General features: G+C 64.5%; 1 protein-coding gene across 1 annotated transcript in view; it reads left to right on the top strand.

Moving 5' to 3' along the window:
- MAU2 (MAU2 sister chromatid cohesion factor) overlaps nt 1–22982 on the top strand; it is a 44430-nt gene that overhangs the window by 13193 nt on the left and 8255 nt on the right. Inside the window, exons 8-14 of the mRNA XM_048496477.1 lie at nt 1419–1565; nt 3012–3102; nt 9352–9455; nt 10837–10914; nt 12417–12482; nt 12752–12835; nt 14435–14484. Of these exons, the coding sequence (XP_048352434.1) occupies nt 1419–1565; nt 3012–3102; nt 9352–9455; nt 10837–10914; nt 12417–12482; nt 12752–12835; nt 14435–14484 (620 nt within the window). The remainder of the gene's footprint in view (nt 1–1418; nt 1566–3011; nt 3103–9351; nt 9456–10836; nt 10915–12416; nt 12483–12751; nt 12836–14434; nt 14485–22982) is intronic.

Below are 22982 nucleotides of genomic sequence, written 5' to 3'. Positions count from 1 at the left end.
CTGCAGCACAGGAGAGACAGTGGTGCAGCATTTCCTCAGTCTGTAGAAGGCCCCAGGCCCAATCCCTAGCCTACCCAGTTAGAAGGACCAGGTGATAAGGCCTGTCTGAGTAGAGAGTTCTGCTCCTAGTTGGCCAGTGGTCCGCTTCAATGTGAGGCCACTGCAGTGTGTTCTGAAGGTAGGCGTTTGGACTTGGGCCTGGAATTCCAAGGCTCCTGCAGGTGGGACGGGGCAGGGCCTCCAGGAATTGCAGTGTGGTTGCATTAGGCCATGAAGCTCTCTGGGCTACTGTGGGCCAGACCCTCTTTGCCTTGTTGCCTTTGCAGGCTGTGAAGGTGATGGAGTGGGAAGAATATTATACATTGTCCTGAGAGCCTTCGTAGAAAAGAGTGTATAAAAAGTAAAGAATACTAATTATACTTGCCCCCCCCCATTCAAGGAACTCAGGATGGTCAGTCTTCCCTTTTTATACACAGCAGACTTGTGAGGTAGGTTAGAGCAGCTGACTGAAGGCCATCCAGCCAACGTCATGGTCCAGATAGGACTTTCCTCCAGGTCTTGTGTCAGGGGGATGTTATCTATGTGATTGAGATGTGTAACAATGTAACTGTTTAAAGCCATGGTGGCGAACCTTTGGCACTCCAGATGTTATGGACTACAATTCCCATCAGCCCCTGCCAGCATGGCCAATTGGCAGGGGCTGATGGGATTTGTAGTCCATAACATCTGGAGTGCCAAAGGTTCGCCACCACTGGTTTAAAGCAACAGAATCAATGCTGCTAGAAAGATATATACCTGCTAAATGTAGCCACTGCCAGCTGTGCATTCTTTCCTTGATCTTTACTTTATGGCTTCATATGCTTTGTAGACAACTAGGCTTCCCCTGGTACCTGTGTCCCATGAGAAAAGAATTACATCTGTTACCTCATGGGGCAGGAAGCTGAGTGGCTCTCTCTTGTTATCTGCTGCTGATCTTGGGGTGCCTCCACTCCAAAACTGTTTTTCACAAACTCTTGGAAAAACGGGAGGGGGGCTTTCAGCAGGGAATAAAGGGGACTGTGAATGCCAGTTCCATCAGAACCAGCTTGGCCAAGTATGGTGCTTCAATACCATTTCAATAAACGCTACTGATCAATACTTTAAGGTTCTGAGACCCAATCTGAGACTCCAACCACCAGTGGCTACCTGAACAAATTCAAGTGGACATTTTGAATGCAGGGACCATTACCCAAGTTTGGAATACTCCACATATTTCTATATCTGTTTGAGAGCTTGCGTTCCCCAGCGCCAGCAGGTACCCTCAAGCACCCTCATAGCTGGACACAATGTAGGCTACCAGGTGTGGTTGTTCTTCCATTGCCTCTGGGCATTTTTAACCAGCAGTGGCAATTCTTGTCTGAAATAGTCCCTCCCTGCAGGTGAAGAGCGTCAAGCCGTGCCTCAAGCAGCTTCAGCAGTGCATCCAGACCATCTCAACCCTCCATGACGACGAGATCCTGCCCAGCAACCCTGCAGATCTTTTCCACTGGTTGCCTAAGGAGCACATGTGTGTGCTGGTCTACTTGGTGAGTCCGCTTCCTGTGTGTTGTTGGAACAAAATCTGAATGGACCAGTCCGAATTGCTGACTGGCTGTTGCAGGAACAGTTCAGTGGGAGCAGGTGGCCTTTTTTTGGTGTGCTCATGAGAAAATATGAAGATGCATTTGGTGTGTGTACAATACATATTTTTCCTAGGCTGGGCTAAGTTTATCCCCATTTTAGGATGCCTGTTTCTGAATAATGGTGCCTTGGAAAGTCAATTTGGGACCATTGTGTCTGCGAGACCGCCTTTCCCCATAACCAACCAGCGGGCTCTATACTTGGAAAATAACAACTTACTGGTGGTCCCTGGCCCCAAAACTGTCAGGCTGTCCCCAATCAGGGCCAGGGTTTTCTCGGCACTGAACCCAGTCTGGCGGAGTGCTCTGCTGAGCAGAATCAGGGCCCTGCAAGATCTGTCACAATTTCGCAGGGTCTGTAAGACAAAACTGTTCCACCAGGCATATTAGTTGAGACCAGCAATGGCTCCATCTTGCTGGCACCCCTTCTCCTTTCCCCTGTGCCCTCTTCCTCTGTGCCCTACATGTTTGTTTGGGATGCCAGCATAGAGATGGTATTGAGTATTGTCCCCTACAAATTTTAAGGAGCCCTTGAGCTTATTGGAATCGGGTTTTATTGATCTTTGCTAAACCTTTTGCTGTAAGCTGCCCTGAGCCCACTGGAGAAGGGCAGCCTAGAAATTGAAAAAAATCAGTCAGTAAAATAAAGAGCGGTGTGTGCCCTGGTGTGGCACCACCATTAGGAGATAGCATGTTAACGTATTGCAAAGCTTACTTACCTATGTGGTGGTTCAAGAGTAGAGATCACTTCTTGTTCATTGAAGGTCCCAGCAGTGGCGTACTGCTAATGGTGACATGGGGTATCCCATTTCCCCCGGGCGCATGCCATTTGATCACGGGGGGGGGGGGGAGCAGCTCCCTCCATTCTACTGAGATGGGTGGCGCAGCTACAGGCCAGCTCCTGCACTCCAGCTGCAGCCACAGCACCCACCTGAGCTGCCTGGTGCTGAACTGTGGCTGCAGGCCGGCTCCTGCCCAAGAGCCTTAGGCACATGCCTGAGCTGTGAGCTGTGGCTGCTTGAGCCGCCAGGCCTGCCCCCACCAGCTAAGGTAAGTGCAGAGGGAGGGGGGGGGGTACCCTGAGCAGGTGTTGCTCCGGGCACCATTTCCCCCCAGGACCCTCTGGGTTCCAGACTTGGTCCTCAGCATCAGGGGCCTCAAGTATCAGGTGTTCGGAGGGGTCCTTCTGTGCCTAACACCTCAGAAGGCCACTGCTGCTCAGAGGAGCTTGAGGGCCACAACTCGGACTGGAGAGGAGGCGGCTTCATATGCCCACAGGCCTCATACAATAGAGTTTAGCAGCAGCCGTCACAGTGGAGGTGTGGAAATTCTGTTTCTGGTGTTCCCTGACAGGTGACAGTGATGCACTCGATGCAAGCTGGCTACTTGGAGAAGGCACAGAAGTACACTGACAAAGCGCTTATGCAGTTGGAAAAACTCAAAAGTGAGCAGTATTAAAATCGGGGAAGAGCCACTATGGGGTGCGGCTGGGTGCCTTTTGGTCAAGATTCTGTGCTTGAACACCAAAGATGCATGTAAAATTGCCCTGTGGGTGGGTGTGTTTTAGTTGATGTTGCACAAAAATACCCTTTATGACTTGTTCAGGGACTGAATTCACTTTCCCAAGCTCCCACTTTGAAGTGAATGAACTTCCCCCAGTCCCAGCTCCTCCTTGTTGCAAAGCTTACTTTCTACTGTAGGAGTGGGGCATCTTGTGTGGGTGTGATCTCGACCAATTGCAGAGAGGCAGGAAATGATGAAATTCTTCCATGTACTTCCTGTGAGGTCTTGGGGTCACCTTCTCCAGTATTTTCCTGCCTCTGCAGAGAGCAGACGCGTTTTTTGGCTCTGGCAAAAAAACCCTATTCGTAGTCTGTTTGTGTCAGTCTGTGTTTGTCTGAAGTCCTTAGAGGGGTGAGTAAGCGCGATCCGGCTTGGGGAAGAGTAGTCTAGCCGCCGCTGAAAGCAACCGCTTTCCTTCCCACCCACCCCTCCCCCACCCCTTGGCAAATAGAACGTTGGCAAATAGACAGTTAATCATGGACGCGAGGTCCTTTTCGCCTGAACGCGAAACCTTTGTTGGCTCTGCGGCGGAGCGCACACGCTCCGCAAAGTCAGGCAGACATAAAGAAGGGGGGAGAAGCTCCACTCAAACGGACGCCGCAACGCAGCGCGCGGGAAAATCTGGCGCCTCCGAGCATGCCCAGTCATCCCAACCCGCCAAGAAAAAGAAAAAGACTAAAACGGCCGGGGGTGTAGTGCCTTCCCAGGGTGCGTCCTTCACCGAAGACTCCATAGCCGACTCCTCCGGCCTTCCCAGGGCCTCGGAGCAGTCGTGCTACACCTCAAGCGGGCACGCCGATCAACTGGTTCTTCCCTGTGCCCCTAACGGGCAAGAGCCACAGGATCCGGAACGGGGAGATTCTAGCACTGGGCAGTTAACTCCAGCCTCCTCCTGGATGAACGCGGGCACTGCAGTTTTCGCTGAGTTCCTTAGAAGGGAGATAGACAAAGCTCTTGATGCAAGAGATCAAAGAACAGCTAATGCCCGCTCCTCTACTCGGTCCCATAGATCCCGCAGTCCCCACCGAGAGGACTCCGGCTCCTACAGAAGGGACCCCTTAGCCCTACCTAATGAGGAGGAAGAAGAATTATCCAGTTTAGACGGCTCTGATGGGGGAGAAAAATTCTCTGACACAGAGGAAACCCCTGAGCCAGCTGTAGAACAATCCATACAGTTCTTTAAACTGGAAGAAATCCAATCCTTAATTTCTAAAACTATCTCCGCTCTGGATTTACGCGACGCTGAGGACGCGGAAGAACAAATTCCCCAGCCTTCCATTAACGCTTCCAACAAGCCAATCAAGGGCTATCCAAAAGGCACATCATCCTACTTCCCCGCTGATAGGGAGGGCGACAAGTATTTCCCTGTTCCTGAATGCTTTGTTAAAAGGATTCATAGGGAATGGCTCAATCCCACTGCCCACAAGGGCTTGCCCCCTAATTTTAAGAAAAAATATCTGATGCCTCAGCAGTTTCACGTCCTCCTCCAGAATCCTCCAGTTGATGCCCCTGTGTCCATCCTACATTCCGGGGCACTGGTAGCCAAAGAGGGGGAGGGCAATATCAAGGACCCGCTTGATAGGAGGTCTGAAGCAGCGCTTTGTAGATCCCATGAGTGGTTGGCGGCAGCCATCAAAACTCTTACGCCCTCCTCCACAGTGGCCAGAGCCTCCATGGTGTGGCTCAAATGTCTCCTGGAGATGATTCCAGTCGAAGCAAAAGGCATCAGAGAAGGCATCGAAAGGGTCCTTTCTGCCAATTCCTTCATAGCAGATGCCACCTTCGACGCCATGTCACTGGTAGTGAGATCCTTAGCCTCTAACATGATAGCAAGACGCAACGCCTGGATTCGCCCATGGCAAGCGGACATACAATCTAAACACGTAGTGGCTGGTTATTCATACTATGGAGGGGCCCTATTTGGCAAAGAATTGGACGAAGTCCTTGTCCAAACCAAGGACAACAAAAAGACGATGCCAAAATCTGTCCGGGCACCCGACAGGTCCTCTACCAACAGCAAGTTTACCTTCCGGTCCCACAAATCCTTTACCTCGCCGCTAACGAGACGGGCAAAGACCATACTGGCAGAATCAACATTCCTTTCGGAACTACAAACAGTCCTTCAAACAATACAACAAGCCAGGCAAGTCCTTCAACTCCAATAAGAACAAGCAATGACGATCAAAGCATCCCGGTGGGAGGCCGTCTCCAACACTTTCAGCACCGTTGGCAGGGAAACCACGTGGACAGGTGGACAAAGGAAGTCATCTCCACAGGTTATGTGATAGAATTCAACGTTATTCCACATCACCACCTGTTCATTTCGCCGCTCTCAAAGGATCCGGCCAAAGCCAGCAGAACTCTGGAGGCGGTTTCCCACCTAACCAAGATCCAAGCCATCGAACCTGTACCGACGAAGCGAACGTTTCTCAGGGACATATTCACATTTCTTTACAGTCCCCAAAAGAAATGGGGACTGGAGAGCAATCCTCAACCTGAAGCTCATCAACAAATTCATTCGGGTCCCCAAATTCAGGATGGAAACCCTTCGGTCTATCACGGCAACTCTTCGCCATCAAGATCTGCTGACTTCGTTAGATCTGACCGAAGCCTATTTGCACATCCCTATTCACAACTCTCACAGAAAGTACCTGAGATTCGCCATACAGGATCAACATTATCAATTCAAGACGCTAAGCCATTCGGATTCAGCCACGGCCCCAAGAACCTTCTCCAAGGTACTATTGGCTCCAGTCATCATGTTGAGGAACAGGGATACATGTCTACCCCTACCTCGACGATCTACTGATTCGTTCGCGCTCCGTCCCCAAGGCCATCGACATCGAGGTAGTTCAAGAAACCCTAGCACAGCATGGCTTTATCAGAAACAAAGAAAAGCTCTTTCATTCCCTCCACACGGCTAGAACACCTAGGCGCAGTGCTGGACACGGTACAAGACTCCCTTTTCATACCAGAAGAGAAGGTAGAAAGAATCAGGAAAAGCGACATTACTAGTCATGTCCAACAGAAGATCGTCCTTGCTAAAACTGGCAAGTCTGCTGGGAACCTTTCTTCATCTCAGTAATCGACCTGACTCCAGTGCGGGCATCGCCACGCCGAAAGACCGCCTTCCAACGCATTTCTCCGTGCATACCAGCTGGACATTATTGCCAAGAAAGACAGAAAAATTGGACCATACCCCCAAGAGTCCCGCTCTCAGCCTTCTCTTGGTGGACGGGCAACCGCTCCAACCTCAGACCGGGGAAAGCACGTTATCCTACATGCTCATCGAAAGCTCAGAAGTCCACAGACGCCAGCCTTTCAGGGCTGGGGGCCACACTCAGTCAAATGTATGTCCTGGGAGACTGGTCTCCGAAGAATCTCGGCTCCACATCAATGTGTTGGAAACTTCGAAGCCGATCTTCCTTGCCCCTTCAACATTTCCGGCCACAAATTGCCACCAACATGTCATCATAAGAACAGACAGTGTTGCCGCGAAGATGTACATCAACAACCAGGGCGGCTCCAGATCAGCAAAGGCAATTCCACTTTCGGAAGCAACAAAATCCCCTCCGATGGAGCGAGGAGAACTTGGTATTGCTAGAAGCTCCTACACATCAGGAGAGGAGTCCAGAATCTAGAGGGGCGGATTGGCTTCAGCAGACAGAATCTGTCACCGAAACCGAGATGGCGACTTCGGGATCCACGCAAGTCTTCTTCAAGAAATGCAACACCTTCGGCACTCCGGAGGTAGACCTGTTCGGCCTCTTCAGAAGAACCATCAACTTCCAAAGTTCATGACCCGACACTACCATCCACAGTAAGCAGTAGCTTAACGACGCTTTCCTAAACGCGACATATGGCCTCCAAATCTTCTCTATGCATTCCCTCCTTTTCTCTGATCCTCGGCTCCTGCGCAGGATCATATCCGAAGGCGCCTTCGGTGATCCTTGCCTTTAGAAGCTCCCCAGAGGGCCCAGGGAGACCCTGGTTCACCACCATCCTGGAACTGGCCATCGCAGAACCACTGACTTCTTGCCATTAAGTCACTTCCGACTTCCCTGACGAAGGGCCCCTATCATACATCCCGATCCCGCTTGAACCAGAAGCTTTCGACCGCGATGGCTTTCTTGAACGGGCAAACCTCAGGATAAAGGGGTACTTTCGGAAGAAGCTCACATCTACAATCTTAACAGCCAGACGCTGGTGCGACGGTCAATATCTACAACTGTTCATGGAAGCGTTTCCTCACGCCAGGTGAATTTGCCATCGCGAAAGCGACTTAACGACCTCTACTGGAACCTTATCCATATCCACCGTTATCTTGGGAACAGTTCCTGCAACAGGGCTACTCGAATGGGACTCCAAGTGTTTCCATATGCCTTTACGCAGACAATTGGTAGCGAAATCTTGCCGGTTACCGTCTATCCCTTGTGTGTATTAACACCCCCTATCACCATTGACATCCGGACGTTTCTGAACTTCCTAAGAGGGTGGTAAAATTGTCCCAACTCCGCGTGTAGTCTCCACAGGTTCCCCTCTTGCCAGCCCTGAACGCTGTCCTTGTCGGCACTCACTAGGTCCCTGCTCGAACCCATTCAAACTGTACACATCAAATGGGTAAGAATGAAAACGTTGATTCTTAATTGCAATAACATCGGCCAGAAGAGTGGCTGAACTTCAAGGCCCTTTCTAATAAACTCAAAATTCTGGATGTGGTTCCATAAGTGATAGAGTATGTCTTCAGACGGATCCAACTTTCATTCCGGCGGTTAACTCCCTTTCCACGTATAGCCAGGAGATCGTCGTTCCCAACTTCCATGCCAAACCCCTCTCATCCCAAAGAGAAATCGATGGCATCACATTGAATGACGCTGACCGGACGGCCTTTAAAAGCATACATAATAAGAACGGAGGAGTTACGCAAATCAGAGAGTAGTGTTCATCAACATTAGCCCGCCCACCTTGGGAAGCGCAAATGTCCAAGCGGCAATCAGTAGTACCTCCTTTGAAAGCCTGTATATGCTAAGCATACCGAAAGCTTCTGACTTACCGGTCCCTCAGGGAGCTTCACGAAACTCACTCAGTTACGCCAGAATGCTGGCACCAAAGCGAAGCCTTCCGAAATCATGCATCGGTGGAAGACATCTGCAAAGCTGCCACCTGGTCTTCCATTTCCACCTTCATCACGTACTATTATAAAATTCGGTCCCTGAAAGCGCTCGGCAGAATCAGCCTTTGGGCAAAAGGGTACTGGAAAGTATCATCGGGGACTAATGGAAACTCCACGGGAATTCGGGACGCACTGCTCGGGGAGGTCCTTGACACAAGATACCCTCCCACTTCCTACAGTAGAAGGATCCATTGGATACTCACCGTGGAAGGAGTCTTTCTACTGTAGGTAAGGTGGGGCATCTTGGCCCCTCCCTCAGTTCCATATTTGTTTCCGATGTTACTCTCTCAGTTATCAACTAAATTCATGTATTTTCAGACTGTTCAACGCTTTTAGGGTTATGCCGTTGTTGTTGTCACTGGTTCTGAAAGTGGATCCTAGTTATTGCCGAGCCGTTGTTTTTCCTTCCGTGTTTTTGGTTATATGTTCCTGTTACTTAAGTGCTATACTACTATGCCAGGCGGGGGTACTGAAGAAGGTGACCCCAAGACCTCACAGGAAGTACATGGAAGAATTTCATCATTTCCTGCCTCTCTGCAATTGGTCGAGATCACACCCACACAAGATGCCCCACTTACCTACAGTAGAAAGACCCTTCACGGTGAGTATCCAATGGATCCTTTCTCTCGTGTCAGCTGGGAGCCTTCCTTGGCACCTGAGGATTAGGGTGATATCCTTTTTGACTTGAGTAGAGCAGGCATTGTATGCCTTCCTTCTGGTGGGTATTTTCAGTCTCATTTTCCCTCAGACGATGGAGAGTGGAAAGGATTTTAGTGTGTCTGTGTGTTGAGGGGTGGCTCTAGGGGTCCCAGAGGGATCTTTACCAAGATTTCTGAGCAGCTGCCTTCTGCTACTCATGCCAGGCTGCTTGCCTTGGGGAAACCCCACTGGATAGAGGGCTTCTGTGTTTCTCATCCCACCCCCACCTCAAGTTGCTGGTTTCTTTCTTTCTTCTAGTGCTGGACTGCAGCCCAATCTTATCCTCCTTCCAAGTTATTTTGCTAGAGCATATCATCATGTGCCGACTCGTCACAGGGCATAAAGCTACTGCGTTGCAGGAGGTAAAAGCCGTTTCTTGGGGTGGGGGGGTTCATATCAGGAGAGAAAGAAGGAGACTTGAGCTGAAATTAAGCCACAGCTTAACTTACTTCACTTCTAAGAGCCTTTCTGTGTCATTCTGATGTTGGTTCATCTATTTCAAAGAGCACAGGGACATAGAGGCTGAAGCCTCTTGCTGTTGCTGCTTCCAGACAAATTGCATTTGGAGGTAGACCACCTCTGAGTGTGTAGGCTTTTCTGGCTACAGATTTATCGTGTGAATTTGGTCTAAACGCCTTTTGAAAGCTCTCCAAGTGGTGGATGTCCTGTGGCAGCGAGTCCCATGAGTTGATTATGAGTTTATTTGCCCCATTCTTCGCTAGAAATTATGAGCTATTCCACAGCTTTTCAGACCTCCCTAGTCTACAGCTCCCTTCACTCTCAGGTGCCTTCTACCTCCTGAGGGAATCCTCTGTGCAGGTATCTGGACTCTGACTGACCAAACTAGTCTGCTTGTAGTTTGAAGGGGGATTGAAAACGAACAAGTGATTGGCTCTTTCAAAGTTTGCTAAAAGGCGGCCCGTAGGATTGCTATGTTGTCCTTGCTGTCTGGTTGGATCTTCTCTAACCAGACTTAGGGACTGGTGCAACAGCTCTGTTTCCGTCCTTCTCTAATTGGTTGACTGTACAAACCCTGAATTTAAATGGTTGTTCATCTTTCTACTATAAAGACGTTATGTTCATTCTGATACACATACTTTTCTGTTTACAATCATATATGTACAAATATGTACAACCTGTTTGTTTTTTGTTTTCTTCCCACTAACAAATACCAGTTAAAGTTACAACTAAATCTCTTAGAGTGGTTTACAGGAAAAATCCTGAGGCTGGTAGAAGGAAGGGTGGGAGGTGGATCCTGCCTTTGGAGGCATAACCTCAGAGGCCTTAGTGGAAAGAGAGGCTCCTGACTGAGGAGCTGGGAGTGGGGAAGTCCTGCAATGAGGCACTGTGGCAGAGAAGGCCTCCTCCTTGGCTTTAGGGTCTTCAGGGAGCCATTTCAGGTTTTCAGCCAGCACTTTGAATAATGCCTGGAGCCAGTGAGCGAAGCTCTTTCAATGCCAACAGACACTAGTGCTGAGAGAACCTTATTTGCTGAGAATGAGGCAGCCTCTGGAAGCCTCTCGTAGGTCAGGGATCCCAGCTGGCTGGAAAATGGCTCCTCCTGGGCCTCGATTAGGGTGGAGATCGAGCTGCTCCTACCAGGGTCTTTCATTGGTTTTGTTCTCAGCTTGTGGAGAAGCAGCATCTGCTGCATATGACTGAGGTGGGCAGGTTGCGTTGCGGTAGAAAAGCATCCCTTGGTGTTGAAAACAGCTCTGTTCTCTCCCGTCTGTTTGCTGAAAGATTTCTCAGGTTTGCCAGCTCTGCCAGCAGTCTCCCAGACTCTTTTCTAATCACGCAGCTCAGCTACACACTCTTCTGGTGAGTATGATGCCTCTCACGTCACGGGGGTTGCAGTCAGGTTTGCAGTCAGAGGAGGAAATTGAACAGCGTCTCCCACTGTCGATTAGAGCATCCAGAGCGTGTTCTTGACAGTCTTTCATGCTAAGGAAAAACCCAGCTGTGCAGTTCATTCTGCTGTCATTCCCTTTCAGTGGATTATTTGTGCCTGCTGTTTAAATGGCTTGGGGACTGTAGAGGGGAGCAGGCTAGTGCCGCCTCTCTCTGGTCAGAATGTGAGGTTTGAGAAGACTTGTTGAGCAGCAAGCACCTGTGGATTTGGTGAACCCAAGCTGAAAGGCTGAACCCCCTGGGGACAAAGGTCACTTATTTGCCACTCACAGCTGCCTCCTGGAAGCCAGGATGGGGGCGGGGGGAGCTCTCTGTGAAAGAGCCTTTGCTTGGCAGACAGCATGTTACAGGTTCAATAATCGCCACTTCCAGTTAACAAGATGAGGCAAAAGGTCAGGGGAAATCCGCCACCTGAGACCCTGAAGAACGAGTTCCAGTTTGAGTAGAACACACTCACTTTGATGGGCCAGTGAGTCTGATTCAGAAAAAGGCAGCTTCTTGTGTGTTTATGTGCATTTAGACCAGTGGTTCTCAACCTTCCTAATGCTGCGACCCTTTAATACAGTTCCTCATGTTGTGGTGAACCTCCAACCCTAACATTTATCCATTTTACAGATGGAGAACTCTGATGCAGAGAGTCTTAGACGACCCACAAGTCGTCTTAGACGACCCACAAGTTGACCCACAAGTTCAGAACCGCTGATTTAGACAATTCCATGAATAAGTTGGGCAAAAAATAGAGAAACAGTTCTTTGCCTCAGCATGGAGTCAAGAAGTTAGAGCAGGATTGAAAGAGGTGCTGTCCAAAAATAGCTGCAAGTATCCAAAGTTCCGTAATATGGAAAACTTGAAAACAAAGTAAAAGAGTTTGGATTTATACCCTGCTTTTCTCTACCTTTAAGGACTCTCAAAGTGGCTTACAATCATCTTCCCCTCCCCATAACAGACACTTTGTGAGGCAGGTGGGGCTGAGAGAGTTCTGAGTTTACTATGACTGGCCCAAGGTCACCCAGCAGGAATGTAGGAGTGGGGAAACAAATCTAGTTCACCAGATAAGAGTCCACCACTCATTTGTTGGAGTGGGGAATCAAAACTGGTTCTCCAAATTAGAGTCCACCTGCTCTTAACCACAACACCATGCTGGCTCTGTTCCACTAACACTTCTCCATTTTGTAACAGTTAGGACAAATGTGGCATTCTCAACCTGCCACAGCCCCCACATACTTTGGAGGGCCACCATGTTCCCCTCCCATGTGATCCTGGGGAGAGAAGTTGACCTCATAGTTCATCCTGTTTACCTCAGAGTGTGATTTAGAGGAGTCTAGCCCTATCTTTTTTCTTGTTCCTTGTTTTCTAGAGACTGGAGTTCCAAGTTTGAACCCTGAAATGTGATTTCTCTTTTTCTCTTGAAGGGGCTGTACTGCATTTCTGTCAACTGCATGGATAATGCAGAGGCGCAGTTTACCACAGCACTGCGGGTGAGGCCACATTTTGAACTGAGATTCAAGGGTAGCCCAGGACCTTGTTGTCAGTTGCTCAGAGCTTGTTGTGGTGGGGAAGAGTGCAGCTCTATCCATGCAGTTTAGAAATCAAAACAATGAATAAATGAACCTGCCTTGTTCTTCTTTGGAGGGAAGGGGGTCTTTTTAGAAAGAAAACGTTGAAGGCTCGGATGCAGTAAGGTAGCTATGAGGTAGAAAACCCCCACACTGCTTTAACTAGATCCTTGTTGTTTTCCCCTCGGCAGCTGACCACTCATCAGGAGCTGTGGGCGTTCATCGTGACAAACTTGGCCAGTGTCTACATCCGGGAGGGCAACCGGCATCAAGAGGTACGAGCCTCGATTGTAGTTCTTGGTTTGTGGTTTGATGCATGGCTGCAAGGGGTGACTTTGCCAGACAAACGTACCATGTTTTATTTCATTCTCAGACATTTTGAAATGCTTGTTATGGTTCAGCATGGTTGCTAGGGAGCCAAGATTCAGTGCCACTGCCTGTTGAATCGATGCTCAGAAGCAAGCTTGGGTTTGCTATCGTGTGGCTGTTGTCTCCCTCTCTCTTCGCTCGCAAGGTGTTGCTGGTCAAAGCAATATTGCTTCAGAGGATGCTTGGATTAAGCCAGTTCAAACAGGAAATACTAAATGCACTTTACTGTTGCCTGTTTTTTGCCTCATCTGCTTACTGTTCTTGGAATGATGTTATTCCTAGGAGCAGCAGTGGCATAGTGGTTAAGAGCAGGTGCATTCTAATCTGGAGGAACCAGGTTTGATTCCCGCTCTGCCACTCCAGCTGCGGAGGCTTATCTGGGGAATTCAGATTAGCCTGTGCACTCCCACACATGCCAGCTGGGTGACCTTGGGCTAGTCACAGCTTTTTGGAGCTCTCTCAGCCCCACCACCTCACAGGGTGTTTGTTGTGAAGGGGGAAGGGCAAGGAGATTGTAAGCCCCTTTGATTCTCCTTACAGGAGAGAAAGGGGATATAAATCCAAACTCTTCTTCTTCTTCTTCTTATCCTACTGAATCGTTGGTGGTTGGTGTTTGATTTATCAATCAGTGTTGTTTTTTGGGGTGTTGTGGTGTTTGGAATATGCTGCCACAGGAGGTGGTGATGGGCTGGCCATGTTCCAGTAGCATTTTCTCCTGACGTTTCGCCTGCATCTGTGGAGAGGAGATCCTCTGAAGATGCCAGCCACAGATGCAGATGAATCATCAGGAGAAAATGCTACTGGAACACGGCCATACAGCCTGGAAACACCACAACACCCCAGTGATTCTGTCTATGAAAGCCTCCAACAATGGTGTTTTTTGTTTGTTTTTGGTATGTTATTTTGTTTTATTATAAGCTGCCTTTCTGGGCTAAAAACCAAATGAAAAAAACTTACCAGCTTTTTTTGCTTAGGAATAGGACATTCAAGACTTGATCAGAGGAAACGGCCCGCCTGAAATAGACATTATTCCATCGTATTATCTTCTTGTTTGCAATGCAGACTCTCTACCACTTCTGAGTTGAGCTGAGTAGCCTTTGTGGATTATGTGCTATGTGCAATTTTTCTGCCTAACTTCAAAGAGGGCCCAGAAACTCTGTAGGGCCAAGAAGCCTTTCAGACAGTTCTGTGTCCTTCTGAGAGAGTTCTGCAAGCATTGTCTACACAGTTTTGAGCATAACTGCCTAACAATAAGAGCCAGAAACCTGTTTTTTTCAGAATGAAGGTATCAGGGAAGGCAGGTGTTCCCATGATACATGCATAATTGCAGCCCCTGGATACTGGGTCTGTGTTTAATGCGGACTTGGCATAGATATTAACAGTTCTTTGAGAGATTGTAAATGGTTTCATGCCCTTATTCTCCTCTTTTCTCCTTCATAGACTGCAACAGAGCACTTGTTGGAAATGCTAACTCCCTTCTTCATTTTCTCCTCCCCTGACTCTAGCTTTACAGTTTATTGGAAAGGATAAATCCAGACCACAACTTCCCTGTCAGGTACGTGAACCCTTTTGGCTCGCAAGCAACATCTTTGCAAAGGGTTGTGAGTCAAGAGCAGCTTGCTAAAATGAACAGTGTAGCAGCTGTGACATCAGTTGGGCACTCCACAAAACCGTTTCCCAGACCTGCTATTGCTCCTGTGTTGGTGAGTGGTTGGCCCTGGCAACCAGCAAAAACAGTGAGGTGTGTTGAGCAGAGCCTGAGCTTTTCTCTGCTGAAGGCCGCTGGTCTAAAGGCTGAACAAAATCAGAGCTGAGGGGGCAGCCCGGCGTGATGGCTGCCTCGCAGTCAGCCCAGTGTTTTTTAAAATTGTACTTATAGCCCCCCTCCCGTTTGATTGTGATTAGTCCATGTGTGCTTCATTGTTGCAGCAGCAGCACCCCCTTCCCCTAATGCTGTGGTGGCGAACCTATGGCACTCCAGATGTTCATGGACTACAATTCCCAGCAGCCCCTGCCAGCATGACCAGCATGCTGGCAGGGGCTGATGGAAATTGTAGTCCATGAACATCTGGAGTGCCATAGGTTCGCCTGGGGGGGTGGGGGGGTGGGAGGGGGGGGGGGGGGAGGTGGGGGGGGGGGGGGGGGGGGGGGGGGGGGAAGGGGGGGGGGGGGGGGGGGGGGGGGGGGGTGGAGGTGGGGGGGGGGGGGGGTGGGGGTGGGGGGGGGTGGGGGGGGGGGGGGGTGGGGGGGGGGGGGGGTGGGGGGGGGGGGGGGTGGGGGGGGGGGGGGGTGGGGGGGGGGGGGGGTGGGGGGGGGGGGGGGTGGGGGGGGGGGGGGGTGGGGGGGGGGGGGGGTGGGGGGGGGGGGGGGTGGGGGGGGGGGGGGGTGGGGGGGGGGGGGGGTGGGGGGGGGGGGGGGTGGGGGGGGGGGGGGGTGGGGGGGGGGGGGGGTGGGGGGGGGGGGGGGTGGGGGGGGGGGGGGGTGGGGGGGGGGGGGGGTGGGGGGGGGGGGGGGTGGGGGGGGGGGGGGGTGGGGGGGGGGGGGGGTGGGGGGGGGGGGGGGTGGGGGGGGGGGGGGGTGGGGGGGGGGGGGGGTGGGGGGGGGGGGGGGTGGGGGGGGGGGGGGGTGGGGGGGGGGGGGGGTGGGGGGGGGGGGGGGTGGGGGGGGGGGGGGGTGGGGGGGGGGGGGGGTGGGGGGGGGGGGGGGTGGGGGGGGGGGGGGGTGGGGGGGGGGGGGGGTGGGGGGGGGGGGGGGTGGGGGGGGGGGGGGGTGGGGGGGGGGGGGGGTGGGGGGGGGGGGGGGTGGGGGGGGGGGGGGGTGGGGGGGGGGGGGGGTGGGGGGGGGGGGGGGTGGGGGGGGGGGGGGGTGGGGGGGGGGGGGGGTGGGGGGGGGGGGGGGTGGGGGGGGGGGGGGGTGGGGGGGGGGGGGGGTGGGGGGGGGGGGGGGTGGGGGGGGGGGGGGGTGGGGGGGGGGGGGGGTGGGGGGGGGGGGGGGTGGGGGGGGGGGGGGGTGGGGGGGGGGGGGGGTGGGGGGGGGGGGGGGTGGGGGGGGGGGGGGGTGGGGGGGGGGGGGGGTGGGGGGGGGGGGGGGTGGGGGGGGGGGGGGGTGGGGGGGGGGGGGGGTGGGGGGGGGGGGGGGTGGGGGGGGGGGGGGGTGGGGGGGGGGGGGGGTGGGGGGGGGGGGGGGTGGGGGGGGGGGGGGGTGGGGGGGGGGGGGGGTGGGGGGGGGGGGGGGTGGGGGGGGGGGGGGGTGGGGGGGGGGGGGGGTGGGGGGGGGGGGGGGTGGGGGGGGGGGGGGGTGGGGGGGGGGGGGGGTGGGGGGGGGGGGGGGTGGGGGGGGGGGGGGGTGGGGGGGGGGGGGGGTGGGGGGGGGGGGGGGTGGGGGGGGGGGGGGGTGGGGGGGGGGGGGGGTGGGGGGGGGGGGGGGTGGGGGGGGGGGGGGGTGGGGGGGGGGGGGGGTGGGGGGGGGGGGGGGTGGGGGGGGGGGGGGGTGGGGGGGGGGGGGGGTGGGGGGGGGGGGGGGTGGGGGGGGGGGGGGGTGGGGGGGGGGGGGGGTGGGGGGGGGGGGGGGTGGGGGGGGGGGGGGGTGGGGGGGGGGGGGGGTGGGGGGGGGGGGGGGTGGGGGGGGGGGGGGGTGGGGGGGGGGGGGGGTGGGGGGGGGGGGGGGTGGGGGGGGGGGGGGGTGGGGGGGGGGGGGGGTGGGGGGGGGGGGGGGTGGGGGGGGGGGGGGGTGGGGGGGGGGGGGGGTGGGGGGGGGGGGGGGTGGGGGGGGGGGGGGGTGGGGGGGGGGGGGGGTGGGGGGGGGGGGGGGTGGGGGGGGGGGGGGGTGGGGGGGGGGGGGGGTGGGGGGGGGGGGGGGTGGGGGGGGGGGGGGGTGGGGGGGGGGGGGGGTGGGGGGGGGGGGGGGTGGGGGGGGGGGGGGGTGGGGGGGGGGGGGGGTGGGGGGGGGGGGGGGTGGGGGGGGGGGGGGGTGGGGGGGGGGGGGGGTGGGGGGGGGGGGGGGTGGGGGGGGGGGGGGGTGGGGGGGGGGGGGGGTGGGGGGGGGGGGGGGTGGGGGGGGGGGGGGGTGGGGGGGGGGGGGGGTGGGGGGGGGGGGGGGTGGGGGGGGGGGGGGGTGGGGGGGGGGGGGGGTGGGGGGGGGGGGGGGTGGGGGGGGGGGGGGGTGGGGGGGGGGGGGGGTGGGGGGGGGGGGGGGTGGGGGGGGGGGGGGGTGGGGGGGGGGGGGGGTGGGGGGGGGGGGGGGTGGGGGGGGGGGGGGGTGGGGGGGGGGGGGGGTGGGGGGGGGGGGGGGTGGGGGGGGGGGGGGGTGGGGGGGGGGGGGGGTGGGGGGGGGGGGGGGTGGGGGGGGGGGGGGGTGGGGGGGGGGGGGGGTGGGGGGGGGGGGGGGTGGGGGGGGGGGGGGGTGGGGGGGGGGGGGGGTGGGGGGGGGGGGGGGTGGGGGGGGGGGGGGGTGGGGGGGGGGGGGGGTGGGGGGGGGGGGGGGTGGGGGGGGGGGGGGGTGGGGGGGGGGGGGGGTGGGGGGGGGGGGGGGTGGGGGGGGGGGGGGGTGGGGGGGGGGGGGGGTGGGGGGGGGGGGGGGTGGGGGGGGGGGGGGGTGGGGGGGGGGGGGGGTGGGGGGGGGGGGGGGTGGGGGGGGGGGGGGGTGGGGGGGGGGGGGGGTGGGGGGGGGGGGGGGTGGGGGGGGGGGGGGGTGGGGGGGGGGGGGGGTGGGGGGGGGGGGGGGTGGGGGGGGGGGGGGGTGGGGGGGGGGGGGGGTGGGGGGGGGGGGGGGTGGGGGGGGGGGGGGGTGGGGGGGGGGGGGGGTGGGGGGGGGGGGGGGTGGGGGGGGGGGGGGGTGGGGGGGGGGGGGGGTGGGGGGGGGGGGGGGTGGGGGGGGGGGGGGGTGGGGGGGGGGGGGGGTGGGGGGGGGGGGGGGTGGGGGGGGGGGGGGGTGGGGGGGGGGGGGGGTGGGGGGGGGGGGGGGTGGGGGGGGGGGGGGGTGGGGGGGGGGGGGGGTGGGGGGGGGGGGGGGTGGGGGGGGGGGGGGGTGGGGGGGGGGGGGGGTGGGGGGGGGGGGGGGTGGGGGGGGGGGGGGGTGGGGGGGGGGGGGGGTGGGGGGGGGGGGGGGTGGGGGGGGGGGGGGGTGGGGGGGGGGGGGGGTGGGGGGGGGGGGGGGTGGGGGGGGGGGGGGGTGGGGGGGGGGGGGGGTGGGGGGGGGGGGGGGTGGGGGGGGGGGGGGGTGGGGGGGGGGGGGGGTGGGGGGGGGGGGGGGTGGGGGGGGGGGGGGGTGGGGGGGGGGGGGGGTGGGGGGGGGGGGGGGTGGGGGGGGGGGGGGGTGGGGGGGGGGGGGGGTGGGGGGGGGGGGGGGTGGGGGGGGGGGGGGGTGGGGGGGGGGGGGGGTGGGGGGGGGGGGGGGTGGGGGGGGGGGGGGGTGGGGGGGGGGGGGGGTGGGGGGGGGGGGGGGTGGGGGGGGGGGGGGGTGGGGGGGGGGGGGGGTGGGGGGGGGGGGGGGTGGGGGGGGGGGGGGGTGGGGGGGGGGGGGGGTGGGGGGGGGGGGGGGTGGGGGGGGGGGGGGGTGGGGGGGGGGGGGGGTGGGGGGGGGGGGGGGTGGGGGGGGGGGGGGGTGGGGGGGGGGGGGGGTGGGGGGGGGGGGGGGTGGGGGGGGGGGGGGGTGGGGGGGGGGGGGGGTGGGGGGGGGGGGGGGTGGGGGGGGGGGGGGGTGGGGGGGGGGGGGGGTGGGGGGGGGGGGGGGTGGGGGGGGGGGGGGGTGGGGGGGGGGGGGGGTGGGGGGGGGGGGGGGTGGGGGGGGGGGGGGGTGGGGGGGGGGGGGGGTGGGGGGGGGGGGGGGTGGGGGGGGGGGGGGGTGGGGGGGGGGGGGGGTGGGGGGGGGGGGGGGTGGGGGGGGGGGGGGGTGGGGGGGGGGGGGGGTGGGGGGGGGGGGGGGTGGGGGGGGGGGGGGGTGGGGGGGGGGGGGGGTGGGGGGGGGGGGGGGTGGGGGGGGGGGGGGGTGGGGGGGGGGGGGGGTGGGGGGGGGGGGGGGTGGGGGGGGGGGGGGGTGGGGGGGGGGGGGGGTGGGGGGGGGGGGGGGTGGGGGGGGGGGGGGGTGGGGGGGGGGGGGGGTGGGGGGGGGGGGGGGTGGGGGGGGGGGGGGGTGGGGGGGGGGGGGGGTGGGGGGGGGGGGGGGTGGGGGGGGGGGGGGGTGGGGGGGGGGGGGGGTGGGGGGGGGGGGGGGTGGGGGGGGGGGGGGGTGGGGGGGGGGGGGGGTGGGGGGGGGGGGGGGTGGGGGGGGGGGGGGGTGGGGGGGGGGGGGGGTGGGGGGGGGGGGGGGTGGGGGGGGGGGGGGGTGGGGGGGGGGGGGGGTGGGGGGGGGGGGGGGTGGGGGGGGGGGGGGGTGGGGGGGGGGGGGGGTGGGGGGGGGGGGGGGTGGGGGGGGGGGGGGGTGGGGGGGGGGGGGGGTGGGGGGGGGGGGGGGTGGGGGGGGGGGGGGGTGGGGGGGGGGGGGGGTGGGGGGGGGGGGGGGTGGGGGGGGGGGGGGGTGGGGGGGGGGGGGGGTGGGGGGGGGGGGGGGTGGGGGGGGGGGGGGGTGGGGGGGGGGGGGGGTGGGGGGGGGGGGGGGTGGGGGGGGGGGGGGGTGGGGGGGGGGGGGGGTGGGGGGGGGGGGGGGTGGGGGGGGGGGGGGGTGGGGGGGGGGGGGGGTGGGGGGGGGGGGGGGTGGGGGGGGGGGGGGGTGGGGGGGGGGGGGGGTGGGGGGGGGGGGGGGTGGGGGGGGGGGGGGGTGGGGGGGGGGGGGGGTGGGGGGGGGGGGGGGTGGGGGGGGGGGGGGGTGGGGGGGGGGGGGGGTGGGGGGGGGGGGGGGTGGGGGGGGGGGGGGGTGGGGGGGGGGGGGGGTGGGGGGGGGGGGGGGTGGGGGGGGGGGGGGGTGGGGGGGGGGGGGGGTGGGGGGGGGGGGGGGTGGGGGGGGGGGGGGGTGGGGGGGGGGGGGGGTGGGGGGGGGGGGGGGTGGGGGGGGGGGGGGGTGGGGGGGGGGGGGGGTGGGGGGGGGGGGGGGTGGGGGGGGGGGGGGGTGGGGGGGGGGGGGGGTGGGGGGGGGGGGGGGTGGGGGGGGGGGGGGGTGGGGGGGGGGGGGGGTGGGGGGGGGGGGGGGTGGGGGGGGGGGGGGGTGGGGGGGGGGGGGGGTGGGGGGGGGGGGGGGTGGGGGGGGGGGGGGGTGGGGGGGGGGGGGGGTGGGGGGGGGGGGGGGTGGGGGGGGGGGGGGGTGGGGGGGGGGGGGGGTGGGGGGGGGGGGGGGTGGGGGGGGGGGGGGGTGGGGGGGGGGGGGGGTGGGGGGGGGGGGGGGTGGGGGGGGGGGGGGGTGGGGGGGGGGGGGGGTGGGGGGGGGGGGGGGTGGGGGGGGGGGGGGGTGGGGGGGGGGGGGGGTGGGGGGGGGGGGGGGTGGGGGGGGGGGGGGGTGGGGGGGGGGGGGGGTGGGGGGGGGGGGGGGTGGGGGGGGGGGGGGGTGGGGGGGGGGGGGGGTGGGGGGGGGGGGGGGTGGGGGGGGGGGGGGGTGGGGGGGGGGGGGGGTGGGGGGGGGGGGGGGTGGGGGGGGGGGGGGGTGGGGGGGGGGGGGGGTGGGGGGGGGGGGGGGTGGGGGGGGGGGGGGGTGGGGGGGGGGGGGGGTGGGGGGGGGGGGGGGTGGGGGGGGGGGGGGGTGGGGGGGGGGGGGGGTGGGGGGGGGGGGGGGTGGGGGGGGGGGGGGGTGGGGGGGGGGGGGGGTGGGGGGGGGGGGGGGTGGGGGGGGGGGGGGGTGGGGGGGGGGGGGGGTGGGGGGGGGGGGGGGTGGGGGGGGGGGGGGGTGGGGGGGGGGGGGGGTGGGGGGGGGGGGGGGTGGGGGGGGGGGGGGGTGGGGGGGGGGGGGGGTGGGGGGGGGGGGGGGTGGGGGGGGGGGGGGGTGGGGGGGGGGGGGGGTGGGGGGGGGGGGGGGTGGGGGGGGGGGGGGGTGGGGGGGGGGGGGGGTGGGGGGGGGGGGGGGTGGGGGGGGGGGGGGGTGGGGGGGGGGGGGGGTGGGGGGGGGGGGGGGTGGGGGGGGGGGGGGGTGGGGGGGGGGGGGGGTGGGGGGGGGGGGGGGTGGGGGGGGGGGGGGGTGGGGGGGGGGGGGGGTGGGGGGGGGGGGGGGTGGGGGGGGGGGGGGGTGGGGGGGGGGGGGGGTGGGGGGGGGGGGGGGTGGGGGGGGGGGGGGGTGGGGGGGGGGGGGGGTGGGGGGGGGGGGGGGTGGGGGGGGGGGGGGGTGGGGGGGGGGGGGGGTGGGGGGGGGGGGGGGTGGGGGGGGGGGGGGGTGGGGGGGGGGGGGGGTGGGGGGGGGGGGGGGTGGGGGGGGGGGGGGGTGGGGGGGGGGGGGGGTGGGGGGGGGGGGGGGTGGGGGGGGGGGGGGGTGGGGGGGGGGGGGGGTGGGGGGGGGGGGGGGTGGGGGGGGGGGGGGGTGGGGGGGGGGGGGGGTGGGGGGGGGGGGGGGTGGGGGGGGGGGGGGGTGGGGGGGGGGGGGGGTGGGGGGGGGGGGGGGTGGGGGGGGGGGGGGGTGGGGGGGGGGGGGGGTGGGGGGGGGGGGGGGTGGGGGGGGGGGGGGGTGGGGGGGGGGGGGGGTGGGGGGGGGGGGGGGTGGGGGGGGGGGGGGGTGGGGGGGGGGGGGGGTGGGGGGGGGGGGGGGTGGGGGGGGGGGGGGGTGGGGGGGGGGGGGGGTGGGGGGGGGGGGGGGTGGGGGGGGGGGGGGGTGGGGGGGGGGGGGGGTGGGGGGGGGGGGGGGTGGGGGGGGGGGGGGGTGGGGGGGGGGGGGGGTGGGGGGGGGGGGGGGTGGGGGGGGGGGGGGGTGGGGGGGGGGGGGGGTGGGGGGGGGGGGGGGTGGGGGGGGGGGGGGGTGGGGGGGGGGGGGGGTGGGGGGGGGGGGGGGTGGGGGGGGGGGGGGGTGGGGGGGGGGGGGGGTGGGGGGGGGGGGGGGTGGGGGGGGGGGGGGGTGGGGGGGGGGGGGGGTGGGGGGGGGGGGGGGTGGGGGGGGGGGGGGGTGGGGGGGGGGGGGGGTGGGGGGGGGGGGGGGTGGGGGGGGGGGGGGGTGGGGGGGGGGGGGGGTGGGGGGGGGGGGGGGTGGGGGGGGGGGGGGGTGGGGGGGGGGGGGGGTGGGGGGGGGGGGGGGTGGGGGGGGGGGGGGGTGGGGGGGGGGGGGGGTGGGGGGGGGGGGGGGTGGGGGGGGGGGGGGGTGGGGGGGGGGGGGGGTGGGGGGGGGGGGGGGTGGGGGGGGGGGGGGGTGGGGGGGGGGGGGGGTGGGGGGGGGGGGGGGTGGGGGGGGGGGGGGGTGGGGGGGGGGGGGGGTGGGGGGGGGGGGGGGTGGGGGGGGGGGGGGGTGGGGGGGGGGGGGGGTGGGGGGGGGGGGGGGTGGGGGGGGGGGGGGGTGGGGGGGGGGGGGGGTGGGGGGGGGGGGGGGTGGGGGGGGGGGGGGGTGGGGGGGGGGGGGGGTGGGGGGGGGGGGGGGTGGGGGGGGGGGGGGGTGGGGGGGGGGGGGGGTGGGGGGGGGGGGGGGTGGGGGGGGGGGGGGGTGGGGGGGGGGGGGGGTGGGGGGGGGGGGGGGTGGGGGGGGGGGGGGGTGGGGGGGGGGGGGGGTGGGGGGGGGGGGGGGTGGGGGGGGGGGGGGGTGGGGGGGGGGGGGGGTGGGGGGGGGGGGGGGTGGGGGGGGGGGGGGGTGGGGGGGGGGGGGGGTGGGGGGGGGGGGGGGTGGGGGGGGGGGGGGGTGGGGGGGGGGGGGGGTGGGGGGGGGGGGGGGTGGGGGGGGGGGGGGGTGGGGGGGGGGGGGGGTGGGGGGGGGGGGGGGTGGGGGGGGGGGGGGGTGGGGGGGGGGGGGGGTGGGGGGGGGGGGGGGTGGGGGGGGGGGGGGGTGGGGGGGGGGGGGGGTGGGGGGGGGGGGGGGTGGGGGGGGGGGGGGGTGGGGGGGGGGGGGGGTGGGGGGGGGGGGGGGTGGGGGGGGGGGGGGGTGGGGGGGGGGGGGGGTGGGGGGGGGGGGGGGTGGGGGGGGGGGGGGGTGGGGGGGGGGGGGGGTGGGGGGGGGGGGGGGTGG

This window comes from Sphaerodactylus townsendi, linkage group LG05 (assembly GCF_021028975.2).
Source record: "Sphaerodactylus townsendi isolate TG3544 linkage group LG05, MPM_Stown_v2.3, whole genome shotgun sequence".
Taxonomy (NCBI): Eukaryota; Metazoa; Chordata; class Lepidosauria; order Squamata; family Sphaerodactylidae; genus Sphaerodactylus; species Sphaerodactylus townsendi.
This window is presented reverse-complemented; position numbering and strand designations above follow the sequence as displayed.